Here is an 18,111-nt window from a genome sequence, read left to right as displayed (position 1 = left end):
GAGTAAATTACATTTTAGAGACAATATGGCCATGCATTTTGTCTATATTTGTTGCGCTAACAAAAGTCAGCAAAAATGGACAAACTTAAGCAGGGTCAAACATTGCATGCTTAATATCAGCACTTTTGGAACACTGCTTGTCCGATCAGATTAGAGGAGCATAAAAAGGAATTCACTATGATTTTCCCTCCCACATTTTAGATATCTGGGGTATTTGTGTCATGTTTTGCCCCAAACCATGATTACTTTTTGACCCTGACCCTGACACTCATACACACACACACACACTTACGCTGGCTACCAAAAGTTTGGAGTAATGTACAGATTTTGCTGTTTCGGAAGGAAATTGGTACTTTAATTCACCAAAGTGGCATTCAACTGATCACAAAGTATAGTCAGGACATTACTGATGTAAAAAACAGCACCATCACTATTTGAAAAAAGTCATTTTTGGTCAAATCTAGACAGGCCCCATTTCCAGCTGCCATCACTCCAACACCTTATCCTTGTGTAATCATGCTAAATTGCTAATTTGGTACTAGAAAATCACTTGCCATTATATCAAACACAACTGAAAGCTATTTTGTTCATTAAATGAAGCTTAACATTGTGTTTGTTTTGAGTTGCCTCAGTATGCAATAGACTGGCATGTCTTAAGATCAATATTAGGTCAAAAATGGCAAAAAAGAAACAGCTTTCTCTAGAAACTCATCAGTCAATCATTGTTTTGAAGAATGAAGGCCATACAATGCTTGAAATTGCCAAAAAACTGAAGATTTCTTACAAAGGTGTACACTACAGTCTTCAAAGACAAAGGACAACTGGCTCTAACAAGGACAGAAAGAGATGTGGAAGGTCAGATGTACAACTAAACAAGAGGATAGTACATCATCTAGTTAGTGAAATAGACACCTCACATGTCCTCAGCTGACAGCTTCATTGAATTCTACCCACTCAACACCAGTTTCATGTACAACAGTAAAGAGAAGACTCAGGGGTGCAGGCCTTATGGGAAGAATTGCAAAGAAAAAGACACTTTTGAAACAGAAAAACAAAAAGAAAAGGTTAGAGTGGGCAAAGAAACAGACATTGGACAGCAGATAATTGGAAAAGAGTGTTATGGATCTTAACCCCATTGAGCTTTTGTGGGATCAGCTAGACTGTAAGGTGCATGAGAAGTGCCCGACAAGACAGCCACATCTATGGCAAGTGTGACAGGAAGCGTGGGGTGAAATGTCACCTGAGTATCTGGACAAACTGACAGCTAGAATGCCAAGGATCTGCAAAGCTGTCATTGCTGCACGTGGAGGATTTTTTGATGAGAATCCTTTGAAGTAATTTAAGTTAAAAATTCAAATTGTAATAATAATTTTTCACTTTATTAATGTCCTGATTATACATTGTGATCAGTTGAATGCCACTTTGGTGAATAAAAGTTCCAATTTCTTTCCATAAGAGCAAAATCTGTACATTATTCCAAACTTTTGGCCGCCAGTGTATACCCATGAGACATAGATCCACGTTAGATCCTGTACATACATACATTAAAAGGTGTTAAACACCCCTCGGGTTTGTTATAGTCAGCTATACTGCATTGCATATCACACAGGAATTCTCAGTAGTGCAGCAGTGAAGTCCATACACACCTAACCTACACAGTTGTCTCCCTCGTCTCTTTCAGGAATCCTCAGCCTGTCTTTTCTCCCTCCACAGTAGTGCTCTTTATCTAAGAGCTCTCAACTGCTGTTTTCCACTCTCACACACTTGCATCCCTGCTCGAACGCCGCTAAACGCCTTTCTTCTCCAGCTTGGTAACTGTCAGCTAGGGTGTGTAAGAGTGTGTATTTTTACATCTGCACAAGCCCACCGCGAATGCTTAAACATGCTGAAGTGAAGCAGTTAAAGTGACAAAACCTGCAGTGTTAGTTTTAATGAGAAAGTTCCAAGACTCCGTTACATGCAATCCTCACTCTGTTAGTCGTTTATTCTCCCTGCCAGTTTTCAGTTGTTTTAAATTCTATATTTGAGAAACTTGCCTCATTTTGTGTTCTGTGCATGTAAACGGGTTGTTGATGCAAAACATGTCCAGAGACTTTTTTTTTTTTTTTTTTAAGGTTTTAGGTTAAAATGTATATGCATGTATATTGTATATTTAAGTTAATGTGACTACATTTTTTTTTTACCCATTTTACATCAGCGTTTTGCCTTCACTAGTTAATTTTAAGTGGTCCTGCGGTGACAAATAAATATTTAAAAGTACAAATATTCCATGTAGTCTGTCATTTTAGAGGCCAAAAATCTGCATGTATAAGAATTAGCAAAATGCTGTTCACAAATTATTTTAGGGATACATTAAATTTTAAATATACATAGTTTTAAACATCATCCCTGTAAATACATGATCAATTTTAATTATAAAATTTATTATATCTGTGCATTAAGCATTAAATATGTTTTGACTAGCTGTAATTGTGTCACATTGCGTTGTGGACAGAGAAATGGCTTGTCGCTGGTAATTTGTCTGGTTAGGCCACAATGTTTAAAAAACTGGAACTAACCTCCCTACAACTAAAATTAGTTTTGAAAACATTTTAAGAACATACATTTGATAGCTAGGTAGTTTCTCCTCTCTCCATGTGTGTTTCTCTCCTCATTTCAATCTCTAGATGTGACTTTCATAGGATGTTTGAGATGTGTGTTTTGAGGGTGTTTCAGAGAGTTGTGTATAGATGTTATGAGTGTGTGTGTGTGTGTGTGTGTGTGTGTGTGTGTGTGTGTGTGTGTGTGGGTGGGTGGGTGCATGGGTTTGGGTGGTTAACGAGGACATTTTTTTAGGTTAAAAACTTCCTGGTTACTTGAATAACCTCCATTCCCTGATGGAGGTTTTTCTGGGGCAGCGCTCGCAGGTTCACCACCTGGTCCCTAAAAGGGGTCGTGGGAACCTTGGGCACATAGCCTGGTTGGGGTCTCAGGATAACTTGAGAGTAGCCCAGACCGAACTCCAGGCACGTTTCATTGACAGAGAACGCTTGCAGGTCTCCTACCCTCTTGATGGAAGTGAGCGCAGTCAAGAGGGCAGTCTTCAAGGAGAGTGCCTTAAGCTCAGCTGACTGCAAAGGCTCAAAGGGGACTCTCTGTAGACTCTGAAGAACTACAGAGAGGTCCCATGAGGGAACGAGGCGCGGTCTTGAGGGGTTCAGCCTCCTGGCACCTCTCAGGAACCTGATGATCAGGTCGTGCTTCCCTAAGGACTTACCGTCCACTGTGTCGTGGTGTGCTGCTATAGCAGCTACGTACACCTTCAAGGTGGAAGGGGACAGCCGCCCTTCCAACCTCTCCTGCAGGAAGGAAAGCACCGATCCAACTGCACATCTCTGGGGTCTTCCCGTCGGGAAGAACACCACTTAGTGAACAGATGCCACTTAAAGGCATACAGGCGCCTCGTAGAGGGGGCCCTAGCCTAAGTGATCGTGTCTACCACCGCAGGTGACCGCTTAGGTATTCCGCGTCCTGTCCAGGGGCCAGACATGGAGATTCCAGATGTCTAGTCGCGGATGCCAGATGGTGCCCCGTCCCTGAGAAAGAAGGTCCTTCCTCAGGGGAGTTCGCCGGGGGGGGGGCTGTCACGAGGACCACATCTGGGTGGGCCAGTAGGGTGCAACCAGGACAAATTGCTCCTCGTCCTCCCTGACCTTGCACAGGGTCTGTGCAGTTAGGCTCACTGGGGGAAATGCATATTTGCGCAGTCCAGGGGGCCAGCTGTGTGCCAGCGCATCTATACCGAGAGGTGCCTTGGTCAGGGCGTACCAGAGCGGGCAGTGGGAAGATTGTCCGAATCGACTCCAGATCAGCTGGACCACCTGAGGGTGGAGTCTCCACTCTCACTGTGCCATGACAGCGCGTCCGCTGCAGTATTGAGGTTGCCCGGGATGTGAGTGGCTCGCAGCGACTTGAAGTGCTGCTGACTCCAGAGGAGGAGATGGCGGGCGAGTTATGACATATGCTACCGTTGCCGTGTTGTCTGTCCGAACTAATACGTGCTTGCCCTGGATCAGCGGCCGGAACCTCCGCAGGGCAAGCAGAATTGCCAGCAACTCGAGGCAGTTGATGTGCCATCATAGCCACGGGCCTGTCCACAAGCCGGCGGCTGCGTGCCCGTTGCAAACGGCGCCCCAGCCCGCCTTGGCCATGTCGTGGCCGTGCTGAGTCTAGGAACATCGAAGCACTTACCTGGCTCCTTGTGACCACCCCTGGAACAGCCTGGGACGGGGGAGGAAGAGGCCTGTCCTCTCAACCCTTGGAGACTGTCACATCGGGGGCGGATCTGTGCCACAGCTGGGCGCACAGGGGCGGGGAGACCGCCGCTGGAGCGCCAATCCTGCAAGGATAAAAAGGTGGACGGTGGTCGTGATGACGGCCGTGCACACCAGTTATGTGACCCAGGGAACGAGGAAACCGCTCTTTTGCTGAACTGTTTGGTACCGCAGCCACTTGGGCACTTGGCGAAATTAAATGAAAAGCAACAAAAGATTCTCTTCCCGGCCCTCCACGGGGGGATAGAGTGGTCTCTTTACTAGCTCCAAGGTGGGTTTTGTCATCGCTGGGTCGCCCGTCTCGGGGGCGCTTTGAAACCTTCCGTGGGTTCTTGGCGGCCGGCCGTGAGACGGGTGGTGTCTGCTTCCTGCGGTGGGCTCCATGCTGGGGCCGGGCCGAAGGAGCGGGCTGCGGCGGAGCCGGTGCAGTCACCGCAGGGGGATGCCCTTGGCGATGAGCAGCCGTGCCAGGGGAGGATATGCCGGATAGCCTCCATCTGCTACTTCACCTTCGAGAACTGCTTGGCAAAGTCCTCGACGGTATCGCCGAATAGGCCAATGTGGGAGATAGGGTCAGCAAGGAACCGTGCCTTGTTGGCCTCACCCATCTCGACCAGGTTGAGCCAAAGGTGGCGCTCCTGGACCACTAAGGTGGACATCGCCTGCCCGAGAGACCGCGCAGTGACCCTCGTCGCCCGGAGAGCGAGGTCGGTCGCCGAGCGCAGTTCCTGCATCAAATCTGGGGCGGAACTACCCTCGTGCAGTTCTTTTAGCGCCTTGGCTTGGTGGACCTGCAGGGCAGAGGTGACTTGTCCAGCAGCACTGTAGGCTTTGGCCGTCAGGGACGATGTGAACCTACAGACCTTGGACGGGAGCTTTGGGGGTCTGTGCCAGGTGGCGGCGCTCTGCGGGCATAGGTGCACCACGAGCGCCTTATCCACTGTGGGAATCGCCTTATGAAAGCAAGCTGCGACCGCAACGTTGCCATGGTCATGTTCTCACAGTGAGTACATGATCCATCCATGAACGCTGTCTCCGTGTGGGTCACGCCCAGACACGAAAGACAGTGATCGTAACCATCTGAAGTTGAGAGGTAACGACCACAACCAGGAATAACACCCAAACGGAAAGGCATCTTTAAAAATACGTGTCTTTAAAAAGACGTTCCGTGTGTGCCGCTCTTTTAGAGAAATATACTCTTTTAGAAAAATATACTCTCTTTTTCTGCCGAAGCGCCCAGGGGCGTTCTCTGCAGTTTGCCAGTGCAGAGGAGGGAGAAGCCGCTGAAATGCACCATCAGATCCAGCAGAGGTGAATGAACAGTCAGCTCAGTAAACATCTAACGTTCGGCTCCGAAGAGAAAATCTGAATGAGTGGTTGCACGCCAGCTCCTTTTATACCCGTATGTCCGGGGGAGTGGCATGCAAATACTACTCGCCAATTTTCATTGGCCTTTTATCAAAGACCAGAGGTGTCTCGGGCTCCCAAGAGTGACCCCTAGTGTCACTACATCGACACAATGTCGAGTGAGTGACAGATAGGGAACTGGTAATTACAAGGTTATTATGCTATAAATGTTGATTTATAGTGTCCCCATAATTCAAATCGCTTAAAAAACATATTAAACTATGTTTTTTTGAAAATGTAAAAAATGCAGAACGTTTTTTGTGAGGGTTAGGGTTAGGGGATAGAATCTATAGTTCGTACAGTATAAAACTCATTATGTCTATGGAGAGTCCTCTAAGGATAGCCGCACCAACATGTGTGTGTGTGTGTGTGTGTGTGTGTGTGTGTGTGGCGGCTGCTTCCTGCCACCTGACAGCAAAGCACATAGTGTCAGATTAGAGGAGAAAAGTTTCAGCCCTCAGTGGACCTTCAGTCAGGACAGATTGTCGTGGATCACAATCTCATTCTCAGAGCTGCCACTCTCATCACACCACTCAAGTTTGCATGTTAGTTTGAGTGTCAGAAGAATACAGTTCCTCAAAGAGCTACTGTGTAGTAGTTTGTGTACTTGCTGGATATTAAACAACCCAGTGGATTTGATTATCAAATCACTCTCAACACTTCAGTGCACTTACTCTTACACTGCCAGTCAAAAAGTTCTAAAACTATGAGATAACACAAATGGAATTATGAGAAATATTTAGTTACCAAAAATGCTAAACAAATCGAAACTATCTTTTCTTTTAACTTCTTCACTATAGCCATCCTTTGCCTAGATTACAGCTCAGCACACTCTGGGCATTCTCTCAACTAACTTTCATGAGGTATCCACCTTGGATGCTTGTTAATCAGTATTGAAGGAGTTCTCGTGTATGCTGGACACTTGTTGGCTGCTTTTCCTTCACTTTCTGGTCCAACTCATCCATTAAAAAACAAAAGTTTTGTAAAGTAAAGAGCAGCTTTTAAACACAAGCCTGCATTGGTAGTTGAAAGCATTTTCAAACTAGCTAAAATATTTAATGTAAATACACACAGGGGATGATGCATGTGGAGAACTTTGTGAATGACCAATGTCTGAATTCTGCTGAATTCTGTGGCTACAGATTTCATGCAGCGCTGGTGAAAAGGGAACACACACCTCTTTGCACCTTCCTTACAATCATGAGTGATACACACATACTGTACACACACCCCATCTGCCATTTCACTGCACTGGAGCTGGGTGTGTCCCTCTCTGTTTAATTATACCACATACTGAACTATCTTATGCCACATACCATATACTGTATAAAGCTAATTATATATGTATTGTGCTTTATTTACATATACTGTATATATACAGCAATCAGCCACAACATTAAAAACACCTGCCTAATATTGTGTAGGTCCCCTCGTGCCACCAAAACAGCACCGATACGCATCTCAGAATAGCATTCTGAGATGATATTCTTCTCACCACAATTGTACAGAGCGGTTATCTGAGTTACCATAGACTTTGTCAGTCTACGCCATTTTCTGTTGACCTCTCTCATCAACAAGGCATTTCCGTCCACAGAACTGCCGCTCACTGGATTTTGTTGTTTTTGGCACCGTTCTGAGTAAATTCTAGAGACTAAATCATAGGAGATGAGTAGTTACAGAAATTCTCAAACCAGCCCGTCTGGCACCAACAATCATGCCACAGTCCAAATCACTGAGGTCACATTTTGTCCCCATTTTGATGGTTGATATGAACATTAACTGAAGCTCCTGACCCGTGTATGCATGATTTTATGCACTGCACTGCTGCCACACGATTGGCTGATTAGATAAATCACTTGGATGATTGTTGGTGCTAGATGGGCTTGTTTAAGTATTTCTGTAACTGCTGATCTCCTGGGATTTTCACACACAACAGTCTCTAGAATTTACTCTGAATGGTGCCAAAAACAAAAAACATCCAGTGAGCGGCAGTTCTGTGGACGGAAATGCCTTGTTGATGAGATTGGTCAACAGAGAATGGCCAGACTGATTCGAACTGATAATTTCTATGGTAACTCAGATAACCACACTGTACAGTTGTGGTGAGAAGAATAGCATCTCAGAATGCTATTCTGAGATGCGGGTTGGCGCTGTTTTGGCAGCACAAGGGGGATCTATACAACATTAGGCAGGTGGTTTTAATGCTGTGGCTGATCGGTGTATATATACAACCCCAATTCCGAAAATGTAGGGACAGTCTGAAAAATGCTAATAAAAACAAAAAGGAGTGATTCCAAAATGGATTAAATTCATTATTTTCCTCAAAATTCTACAAACAATATCCCATAATGACAACGTGGAAGAAGTTTGTTTGAAATCTTTGCAAATTTATTACAAATAAAAAATGAAAAAAAAAATCACGTACATAAGTATTCACAGCCTTTGCCATGACACTCGGAATTGAGCTCAGGTGCATCCTGCTTCCACTGATCATCATTGAGATGTTTCTACAACTTGATTGGAGTCCACCTGTGGAAAATTCAGTTGATTGGACATGATTTGGAAAGGCACACACCTGTCTATATAAGGTCCCACAGTTAACAGTGCATGTCAGAGCACAAACCAAGCCATGAACTCCAAGGAATTGTCTGTAGAACTCCGAGACAGGATTGTATCGAGGCACAGATCTGGGGAAGGGTACAGAAAAATTTCTGCAGCATTGAAGGTCCCAATGAGCACAGTGCCCTCCATCATCCGTAAATGGAAGAAGTTTGGAACCACCAGGACTCTTCCTAGAGCTGGCCGCCCGGCCAAACTGAGCGATCGGGGGAGAAGGGCCTTAGTCAGGGAGGTGACCAAGAACCCGATGGTCACTCTGACAGAGCTCCAGCGTTTCTCTGTGGAGAGAGGAGAACCTTCCAGAAGAACAACCATCTCTGCAGCACTCCACCAATCAGGCCTGTATGGTAGAGTGGCCAGACGGAAGCCACTCCTCAGTAAAAGGCACATGACAGCCTGCCTGGAGTTTGCCAAAAGGCACCTGAAGGACTCTCAGACCATGAGAAACAAAGATTGAACTCTTTGGCCTGAATGGCAAGCATCATGTCTGGAGGAAACCAGGCACCGCTCATCACCTGGCCAATACTATCCCTACAGTGAAGCATGGTGGTGGCAGCATCATGCTGTGGGGATGTTTTTCAGTGGCAGGAACTGGGAGACTAGTCAGGATCGAGGGAAAGATGAATGCAGCAATGTACAGAGACATCCTTGTTGAAAACCTGCTCTAGAGCGCTCTGGACCTCAGACTGGGGTGAAGGTTCATCTTCCAACAGGACAACGACCCTAAGCACACAGCCAAGATAACAAAGGAGTGGCTACGGGACAACTCTGTGAATGTCCTTGAGTGGCCCAGCCAGAGCCCAGACTTGAACCCGATTGAACATCTCTGGAGAGATCTGAAAATGGCTGTGCACCGACGCTCCCCATCCAACCTGATGGAGCTTGAGAGAAGAATGGGAGAAACTGCCCAAAAATAGATGTGCCAAGCTTGTAGCATCATACTCAAAAAGACTTGAGGCTGTATTTGGTGCCAAAGGTGCTTCAATAAAGTATTGAGCAAAGGCTGTGAATACTTATGTACATGTGATTTCTTTCGTTTTTTATTTTGAATAAATTTGCAAAGATTTCAAACAAACTTCTTTCACGTTGTCATTATGGGGTATTGTTTGTAGAATTTTGAGGAAAATAATGAATGTAATCCATTTTGGATAAAGGCTGTAACATAACAAAATGTGGAAAAAGTGAAGCGCTGTGAATACTTTCCGGATGCACTGTATATTCACCCTTTGCTACATTGAAAGCACTACAACTAAACATTATATTATGTTTTTACCTTGTGGATTTACCACTGTGAAACATTTCTTCTAACAACACTTATTAAGCATTTAGGCACTGAAGAAACAAATTTGTTATGTTTAAAAAGGAATTTTCCCCCATTATTTAGGTCTTCAGCTGCAAAATTGTACGGGGTCTTCGTTGCCGCATTGTGCGCTTCATAATGCACCACACATTCTCAATTGGAGGTGGTCAGGACTGCATGCCAATCTAGCACCCACACTCTCTGCTTATTCGGCCAGTATGTGGTTTGAAGTTGTCCTGCTGAAATTGCCAGGACATCCCTGGAAAAGACGGTGCTGGATAGCAGTATATGCTGTTCCAAAATTTGTACATATCTGTCTGCATTAATGGTGCCCTCACAGATGTACGAGTTACCCATGCCATGGGCACTGACACACCCCTGGCCCATACAGACACTGGATTTTGGGTGGTCCTTTTCCTCTTTGGCCCGGGGAATACGCCAGCTATGTTTTTCAAAAACGATTTGAAATGTGGACTCATCGGGCCAAAAAACATGGTTCCACTGTTCTACTTTCCATCTAAGATGAGACCGAGCCCAGAGAAGTCGGCAGCGCTTCTGGACAGTGTTGATGTAGGGCTTCTGCTTTGCATAGTAAAGTCTTAACTTGCATCTGTGGATGCAGCAGCGAATGGTGTCGACTAACAAAGGTTTACTTAAGTTATCCCAAGCCCATGTTCATGATATCCATTACAGATGAATGATGTTTTTTAAGACAGTGACGTCTGAGGGATCAGAGATCAGGCACATTCAGAAGTGGTTTTCGTCTTACCCTTTACGCACCGAGATTTGACCAGATTCCTTGAATTCCTATATTGTGCACTGTAGAGGGTGAAATGCCCAAAATCCTTCCAATTTGTCTTTGGGGAACATTGTTCTGAAAGTGCTGGATTATTTGCTGAAGCATATGTTGGCAAATTGACAAGTCTTGAACGATCCTTGCTCTTGAAGGACTAGGCTGTTTTTGGAGGCTCCTTATACAGTATACAGTATTATGACACAATTGCCTCACCTGTTTAACATTTTTTGCACATCGCCTTGTTATTTCAACTCGTCAAACTGTTATTAGTCTTAAATTGCCCCTGTCTCAACTTTTTTAGAGCGTGTTGCAATCATCTGATTTGAAATTACTGTACATTAAAAAAAAACTAAAATTTACAAGATAAAACATCATATAATGTTTAGTTGTAGTGCTTTCAATATAGTAAAGGGTGAATATTATTTACAAATCACTCCTTTTTGTTTTTATTAGCATTTTTCATACTGTCCCAACTTTTTCGGAATTGGGGTTGCATAAATATATAGTTGAAGTCAGAAATGTACATACACTTAGGTTGAAGTCAATAAACTCATTTTTTTTAACCACTCCACAGATTTAATATTAGCAAACTATAGTTTTGGCAAGTCGTTTAGGACATCTACTTTGTGCATGACATGAGTAATTTTTCCAACAATTGTTTACAGACAAATTGTTTCAGTTTTAATTGACTATATCACAGTTCCAGTGTGTCTGAAGTTTACATACATTAAGTTAACTGTGCCTTTAAGCAGCTTGGAAAATTCCAGAAAATTATGTTAAGCCTTTAGACAATTAGCCAATTAGCTTCTGATAGGAGGTGTACCGAATTGGAGGTGTACCTGTGGATGTATTTTAAGGCTTACCTTAAAACTCAGTGCCTCATTGCTTGCCATCATGGGAAAATCATAAAAAATCAGCCAAGACCTCAGAAAAAAATGTGTGGGCCTTCACAAGTCTGACAAATGCCTGAAGGTACCACGTTCACCTGTACAAGCAATAGTTCGCAAGTATAAACACCATGGGACCATGCAGCCATCATACCGCTCAGGAAGGAGACGCATTCTGTCTCTTAGAGATGAACATAGTTTGGTGCGAAATGTGCAAATCAGTCCCAGAACAACAGCAAAGGACCTTGAGAAGATGCTGGAGGAAACAGGTAGACAAGTATATTTATCCACAGAAAAACGAGTCCTATATCGACATAACCTGAAAGGCTGCTCAGCAAGGAAGAAGTCACTGTTCCAAAAGAGCCATAAAAAGCCAGACTACAGTTTGCAAGTGCACATGGGGACAAAGATCTTACTTTTTGGAGAAATGTCCTCTGGTCTGATGAAACAAATATTTAACTGTTTGGCCATAATGACCATCGTTATATTTGGAAGAAAAAGTGTGAGGCTTGCAAGCCGAAGAACACCATCCCAACCGTGAAGCATGGGGGTGGCAGCATCATGTTGTGGGAGTGCTTTGCTGCAGGAGGGACTGGTGCACTTCACAAAATAGATGGCATCATGAGGAAGGAAAATTATGTGGATATATTGAAGCAACATCTCAAGACATCAGCTAGGAAGTTAAAACTCAGTCGCAAATGTGTCTTCCAAATGGACAATAACCCCAAGCATACCTCCGAAGTTGTGGCAAAATGGCTTAAGGACAACAAAGTCAAGGTACTGGAGTGGCCAACACAAATCCCTGACCTCAATCTGATAGAAAATTTGTGGGCAGAACTGAAAAAGCATGTGCTAGCAAGGAGGCTTACAAACCTGACACAGTTACACCAGTTCTGTCTGGAGGAATGGGCAAAAATTTCAGTAGTTTATTGTGAGAAGCTTGTGGAAAGCTACCTAAAATGTTTGACCCAAGTTAAACAATTTAAAAGCAATGCTACCAAATAATAAATAAGTATATGTAAACTTCTGACCCACTGGGAATGTGATGAAAGAAATAAAAGCTGAAATAAATAATTCTCTCTACTATTATTCTGACATTTCACATTCTTAAAATAAAGTAGTGATCCTAACTGACCTAAGACAGGGAATGTTTTCTACGATTGAATGTCAGGAATTATGAAAAACTAAGTTTAAATGTATTTGGCTAAAGTGTATTTAAACTTCTGACTATATATATATATATATATATATATATATATATATATATATATATATATACACCGATCAGCCACAACATTAAAACCACCTGCCTAATATTGTGTAGGTCCCCCTTGTGCCGCCAAAACTGTGCCAACCCGCATCTCAGAATAGCATTCTGAGATTATATTCTTCTCACCACAACTGTTCAGAGTGGTTATCTGAGTTACTGTAGACTTTGTCAGTTCGAATCAGTCTGGCCATTCTCTGTTGACCTCTCTCATCAACAAGGCATTTCCGTCCGCAGAACTGCCACTCACTTGATGTTTTTTGTTTTTGGCATCATTCTGAGTAAATTCTAGAGACTGTTGTGTGTGAAAATCCCAGGAGATCAGCGGTTACAGAAATACTCAAACCAGCCCGCCTGGCATCAACAACCATCCATGTGATTATCTAATCAGCCAATCATGTGGCAGCAGAGCAATGCATAAATTCATGCAAATACGAGTCAGGAGCTTCAGTTAATGTTCACATCAACCATCAGAATGGGGAAAAAATGTGATCTCAGTGATTTAGACTGTGGCATGATTGTTGGTGCCAGATGGGCTGGTTTAAGTATTTCTGTAACTGCTGATCTCCTGGCATTTTCACATACAACAGTCTCTAGAATTTACTTTGAATGGTGCCAAAAGCAAAAAACATCCAGTGAGGGGCAGTTCTGTGGATGGAAATGCCTTGTTGATGAGAGAGGTCAACAGAGAATTGCCAGACTGGTTCGAACTGACAGTTTCTATGGTAACTCAGATAACCGCTCTGTACAATTGTGGTGAGAAGAAAATAATCTCAGAAAGCTATTTTGAGATGCGGGTTGGCGCTGTTTTGGCAGCACGAGGGGGACCTACCCAATATTAGGCAGGTGGTTTTAATGTTGTGGCTGATCCGTGTATACCGATATAATGCATATATGACTATAAACTACCCCTTAACCACACTCTCCTACAGAGCCAAAACTTTGATAAAATAGTTTCACTCTATTTTCTCTGAATCTGAGCTGAGGTGAGCCAAACCTGTCTGTCACAGGACAGATCATAGTCTAAAAGACCCGATTTCAGTCATAACTCAAGTTTGACAAAATGTGTAGATACTGCGTGTTTTACTGCATCTTTGCAGTGCATCATACCCTACCCCTAAAAGAAAGCTTTTTGCCTCTTTAAAATAACAATAAAAAAAATAACAATAAAAAAACTGTAAAACTTTACAAGGTTCCATTCATTAACATTAGTTAATGCAATAGGTTTCATGAACAAACAATGAACTATATATTTTTTACAGCATTGATTAATCTTAGTTAATGTTAGTTAATAACAATACAATTGTTCATTGTTAGTTCTTGTTAGTTCATAGTGCATTAACTAATGTAAACATGTACAACTTTTAAAAAATGTATTACTCTATGTTGAAATTAGCATTAACCAAGATTAAGAAATGCTGTAAAAATATTGCTCATTGTTAGTTCATGTTAACATTGTTAACTAATGTTAACAAATAGAACCTTATTGTAAAGTGTTACCAAAAAAAATAAAAAAAATAAAAAATACATTATTTACTTGTATTTATGAATCGTTTATCAAATTAGGATGTTCTGAAATTGCCCAAGGGGAGGTTTTGACAGATTCAACTCACTTTTGGGGACATGTTTTCCCCCCCAAACCATAGAAGTGAACACACACACTAAAGCCTCTGGAGGTGTAGATGTGTAAGGAGGAAGTGTAGAGGGTGAGCACTGCAGCCATGACTCATCTCCAGACTTAAACAGAACACACACACACACACACACACACACCAGAGGCTACATGAACACAGGGTCTCCTATCACATTAGTAGCAATGAAGGAAGTGGAAACCCAGCATGATAGCTCTCTCTGAAGGGAGATTGTTTCAGTGGTAGGTCTCTTGCTTTTGAGAGCATGTTGTTTATTTGGATCTCAGCAATGGTCACCTCAGACCTGAGTCAGAAATTAACTGGGGTTCAGAGCACAAATGGCACGATACTAATTTTACATCATAATGTTTCTTTGTTTAAAACATTTCAAAAACTTAGTTTAACCAGGTCTTGGGGTAGAAATGCCATAGAAAGTTACAAAAAATGCCCCAGATATTTAAAATGTGGGGCAAAATGTTTTATCTCTTATTGTTTGTTATATTTATATTCTACTCTATGCCTATCTAGGTAGGGATTTGGTGCTTCTACAAAATGTTATAGTTTACGTAGTCAACATTTATTCTATCTGAGTGTTAGTGTTATCATATATCATGTTGATTTAATTTTATAGCCGTAATTTTATAGCAATAATTGTTCAGATTGAGAATTCAGTTTAAGTTTTTGACATAAATGGATGAAAAGGCTGTGTGTTTTTACATTGTTAGAATTAACCATCTGCCCTCTGTCTTTAAAAATATCCATAAAAAATCATCTCCAGGGGGCAAATATTTCCATTTAATTCTGACACTGCCTCACAAAGTCAGACAGGAAGCTGTTTTTCTGCTATCTGGAAGCACAGATGTTAAAAGCTCTAAAAATGAGGCAGCGTATCACGCTGTCCTTCAAATGTTTAAAAGCTGTTTGGAGGCAACTCCAACCAGTTGGATTCCTCTCCATACAAGATCATAGTGAAGGTCGTCCCTGCTGTGAGGGAAACTGTAAGTGTCTGAATGGTTTAAATGGAGCAGAGTACAGTTCCTATAGTGGCTAGATGGAGCCATTATCACAGATGGTTTTAATGCCTCTGTTACTGTCTGAACATATGTGATGCTGCAGAGAAGCTGTACTCATCTAACTCCCACATTATTCACTGTCTAACATATTTAAACACATTCACACACATGCAGGTTTAAACTGCTCAGTCAGGAAGAGGGTGAGTACTTCAATGTACCTGTCCCAGCGGAGGGCGAAGAAGGCAACGAGGAATTCCGGCAGAAGTTTGAGGTAAGTTGTCTCCTGTGTGTTTACCTAGTTTCTTGTGTGTAGAGTATGATATACGTATATGTAAATGTTCATAAATGTCTATATGTGTGTATACATGTATATATTTAAATTCCTACTTGAATCCCACAACTTATGAAACTAGAACCTAACCACCCATCATTACTACCAGTTGTCTATTTACTACAATAGAAGGTTGAGAAAATTCTATATTTAAGCCATAAGGTAAAAGCAAAGGCGTAGCCAGGAAATGACTTTTGGGTGGGCCTCATTAAAAATGGATGGGCCAAAAAAATTTTTACCCAATTTTCCTTAATAGCAGAAAAGCGGCACATTCAAACAGGTCTTTCACACTTTCAGAAATCAGAATTTATGCATTTTTAAATTATTAAACTATTTTGTAAATATATATTAGAAGTCAAAGAATAATCTGTAATATTCTGGGGTGGGGGGGGCTACACCACTGGGTACAAGAGGCCATATTGTGAGTATAGTCACAGCTAAAAGGCACAACGCACAGCGGAATGCCCGCAACCCATTCAGCCATGACTGTACCTTATTTCTTGAATCACTCCATTGGAGTGGTGGTGGTGTAGTGGACTAAAGCACTGAACTGGTAAGTGGAAGGTTGCTGGTTCAATCCCCACATCCACCGCCACTGTGTCCTTGAGCAAGGCACTTAACTCCAGGTTGCTCCAGGGGGATTGTCCCTGTAATCAGGGCACTGTAAGTCGCTTTGGATAAAAAGCGTCAGCTAAATGTAAATGTAGTGTGTCATAACTCTATATTGTGGATTTTAGCACAGCAGAAACATTGTATTATCACTGTCTGGACTGTATTCCATTTTATAATTTACAATAGAATATTCTGTTCTGTAGAATATCCTTAATGTTAATTAATGTCTTGTTCACATTCATTTCACATGTAGTTTTTATTTTATTTTATTTATTTTATTTCCATCACTGGCCCCATTGTCTGTTTTTGTTATTTGTATTGTATGAAATGGTTATGCCAAATCACTTTGAATTTGAAATGTAAAATGTAAAATTCAAAAAGAAAATGAAAAAAGAAAAACTGATACATTAAACACAAAAGACACAGGCTAATAAGAAACATATTTAACCTAATTTTGCTTAGACTGTTGTAATGAAAATGTGGCATTCTTGATTAGTTTAGAGTTAAACTTATTTTAGTTCTGTAATCTGATTTAATGAGAAATAATTTAGGTTGGTACTTGATTTTATTCAATGGGAATTGATTGGATTGTGAAAAGCAGGTGTTATATACCAGAATAGAGCCAGGTAGTTGTAGGACAGGGTTACATTTAGTTATTAAATTTTTATGAAATATTGCGAAGACAGATATTCTTCTGTTAATATGTAATAACGTGACAATAAAATGTAATCTAAGAACATACATTAAAAAGTGCGGTTCATTTCGACTTTAACTCTCCTAACTGTGTGGCAGCAGGACAAGAGAATGAAACAGAGTGAAAGAGAAGAGAGGCAAAGAGAAAGGTCTTTGTGCATGAAGCATATATCACTCACTGACAAATGTGGCATAAATAACATAGTGCCAAATCCCAGCATCCTCCCAAAGTAATCACACTCTTGTCAACCTGCATTCTGCCTTGCTCATCCAAATTTGAATGAGGTGAATGAGAGAGATGAACCAGCTCGCAGCCTGTGATACCTGGCATTGTTTTCCCTGGCTGATTGATTCAGGCACATTTTAAACTCCCTTTTCTGTTCTCTCAGTCTGTGGAGTTAGTAGTTCAGACATGTTTCCTACTAAATTGATATGTGAAAATTGTTCCCTTGCAGTGTCTCAACAGTCGGTTTGTGCCTGTTGGTGCGTGAATGTGAATATGTGTGAGATGTATGTAGAATGTCTGTGCCATATGAGTGTGTTGTTTTGTGTGTGTGTGTGTGTAGGGGCATGGACTGTGCAGGTCTTTGCATAATTCAAACTGTCCCGCGAGCAGACCCAGCTGTGGACCCAGTGCATGATGGTATTATTTATGAACAACTCGATGCGAGGCTTAGCGCTGCTCGGACTGCCGTATACTGAACGTGTGTGTGTGTGTGTGTGTGTGTGTGTGTGTGTGTGTTTTCTCTAGTGGTGTGATGCATAATGCAAAATGTGAGAAATGGTCAATCTGTAGCTCATCTGATTGGCTGGCATTTTACATATTAGAGGAAAACCCAAACATTAGTAGTTCACCCAAAAATGAAAATTCTTTCTTTGTACTCACTTCATGTTGTTCCAAACCTCTATGGCTTTCTTTCTTCTGTGCAACACAAATGGTACATTTTTCAAAGATAATCCTGGCCACTCTTCCATTTAATCAAAGTGAATGAGGACTGAGGTTGTTAAGCTTCAAAATGACAAAAAAGGCACCATATATGTATCTTGAAAGTGGTTCATATGACTCATCCACTATATTTCAAGTCATACAATAACTTCGAATGAGGAACAAGATTATTCCCTAGAAATCTTGACATCTGCCCAAGCTCTCCTTGGCAGTGCCATTTAATTAATTACCAAATCTCTCTTTTGAGGGGCATCTTTTCAACAAATCAGTTAAGTTCACAAAACCGGGCTAAATGA

The 18,111-nt window shown here is 42.0% G+C and overlaps 1 protein-coding gene across 3 annotated transcripts in view; it reads left to right on the top strand.

Annotated features, from left to right (window-relative positions):
• The window catches only part of LOC127451031 (protein kinase C beta type-like), a 203,671-nt gene that overhangs the window by 117,353 nt on the left and 68,207 nt on the right, over positions 1-18,111 (top strand). For all 3 annotated transcript variants that reach the window (XM_051715510.1, XM_051715509.1, XM_051715511.1), the window contains one exon: positions 15,408-15,504. In XM_051715510.1, the coding sequence (XP_051571470.1) occupies positions 15,408-15,504 (97 nt within the window). The remainder of the gene's footprint in view (positions 1-15,407; positions 15,505-18,111) is intronic.

This window comes from Myxocyprinus asiaticus, chromosome 13 (assembly GCF_019703515.2).
Source record: "Myxocyprinus asiaticus isolate MX2 ecotype Aquarium Trade chromosome 13, UBuf_Myxa_2, whole genome shotgun sequence".
Lineage (NCBI taxonomy): Eukaryota > Metazoa > Chordata > Actinopteri > Cypriniformes > Catostomidae > Myxocyprinus > Myxocyprinus asiaticus.
This window is presented reverse-complemented; position numbering and strand designations above follow the sequence as displayed.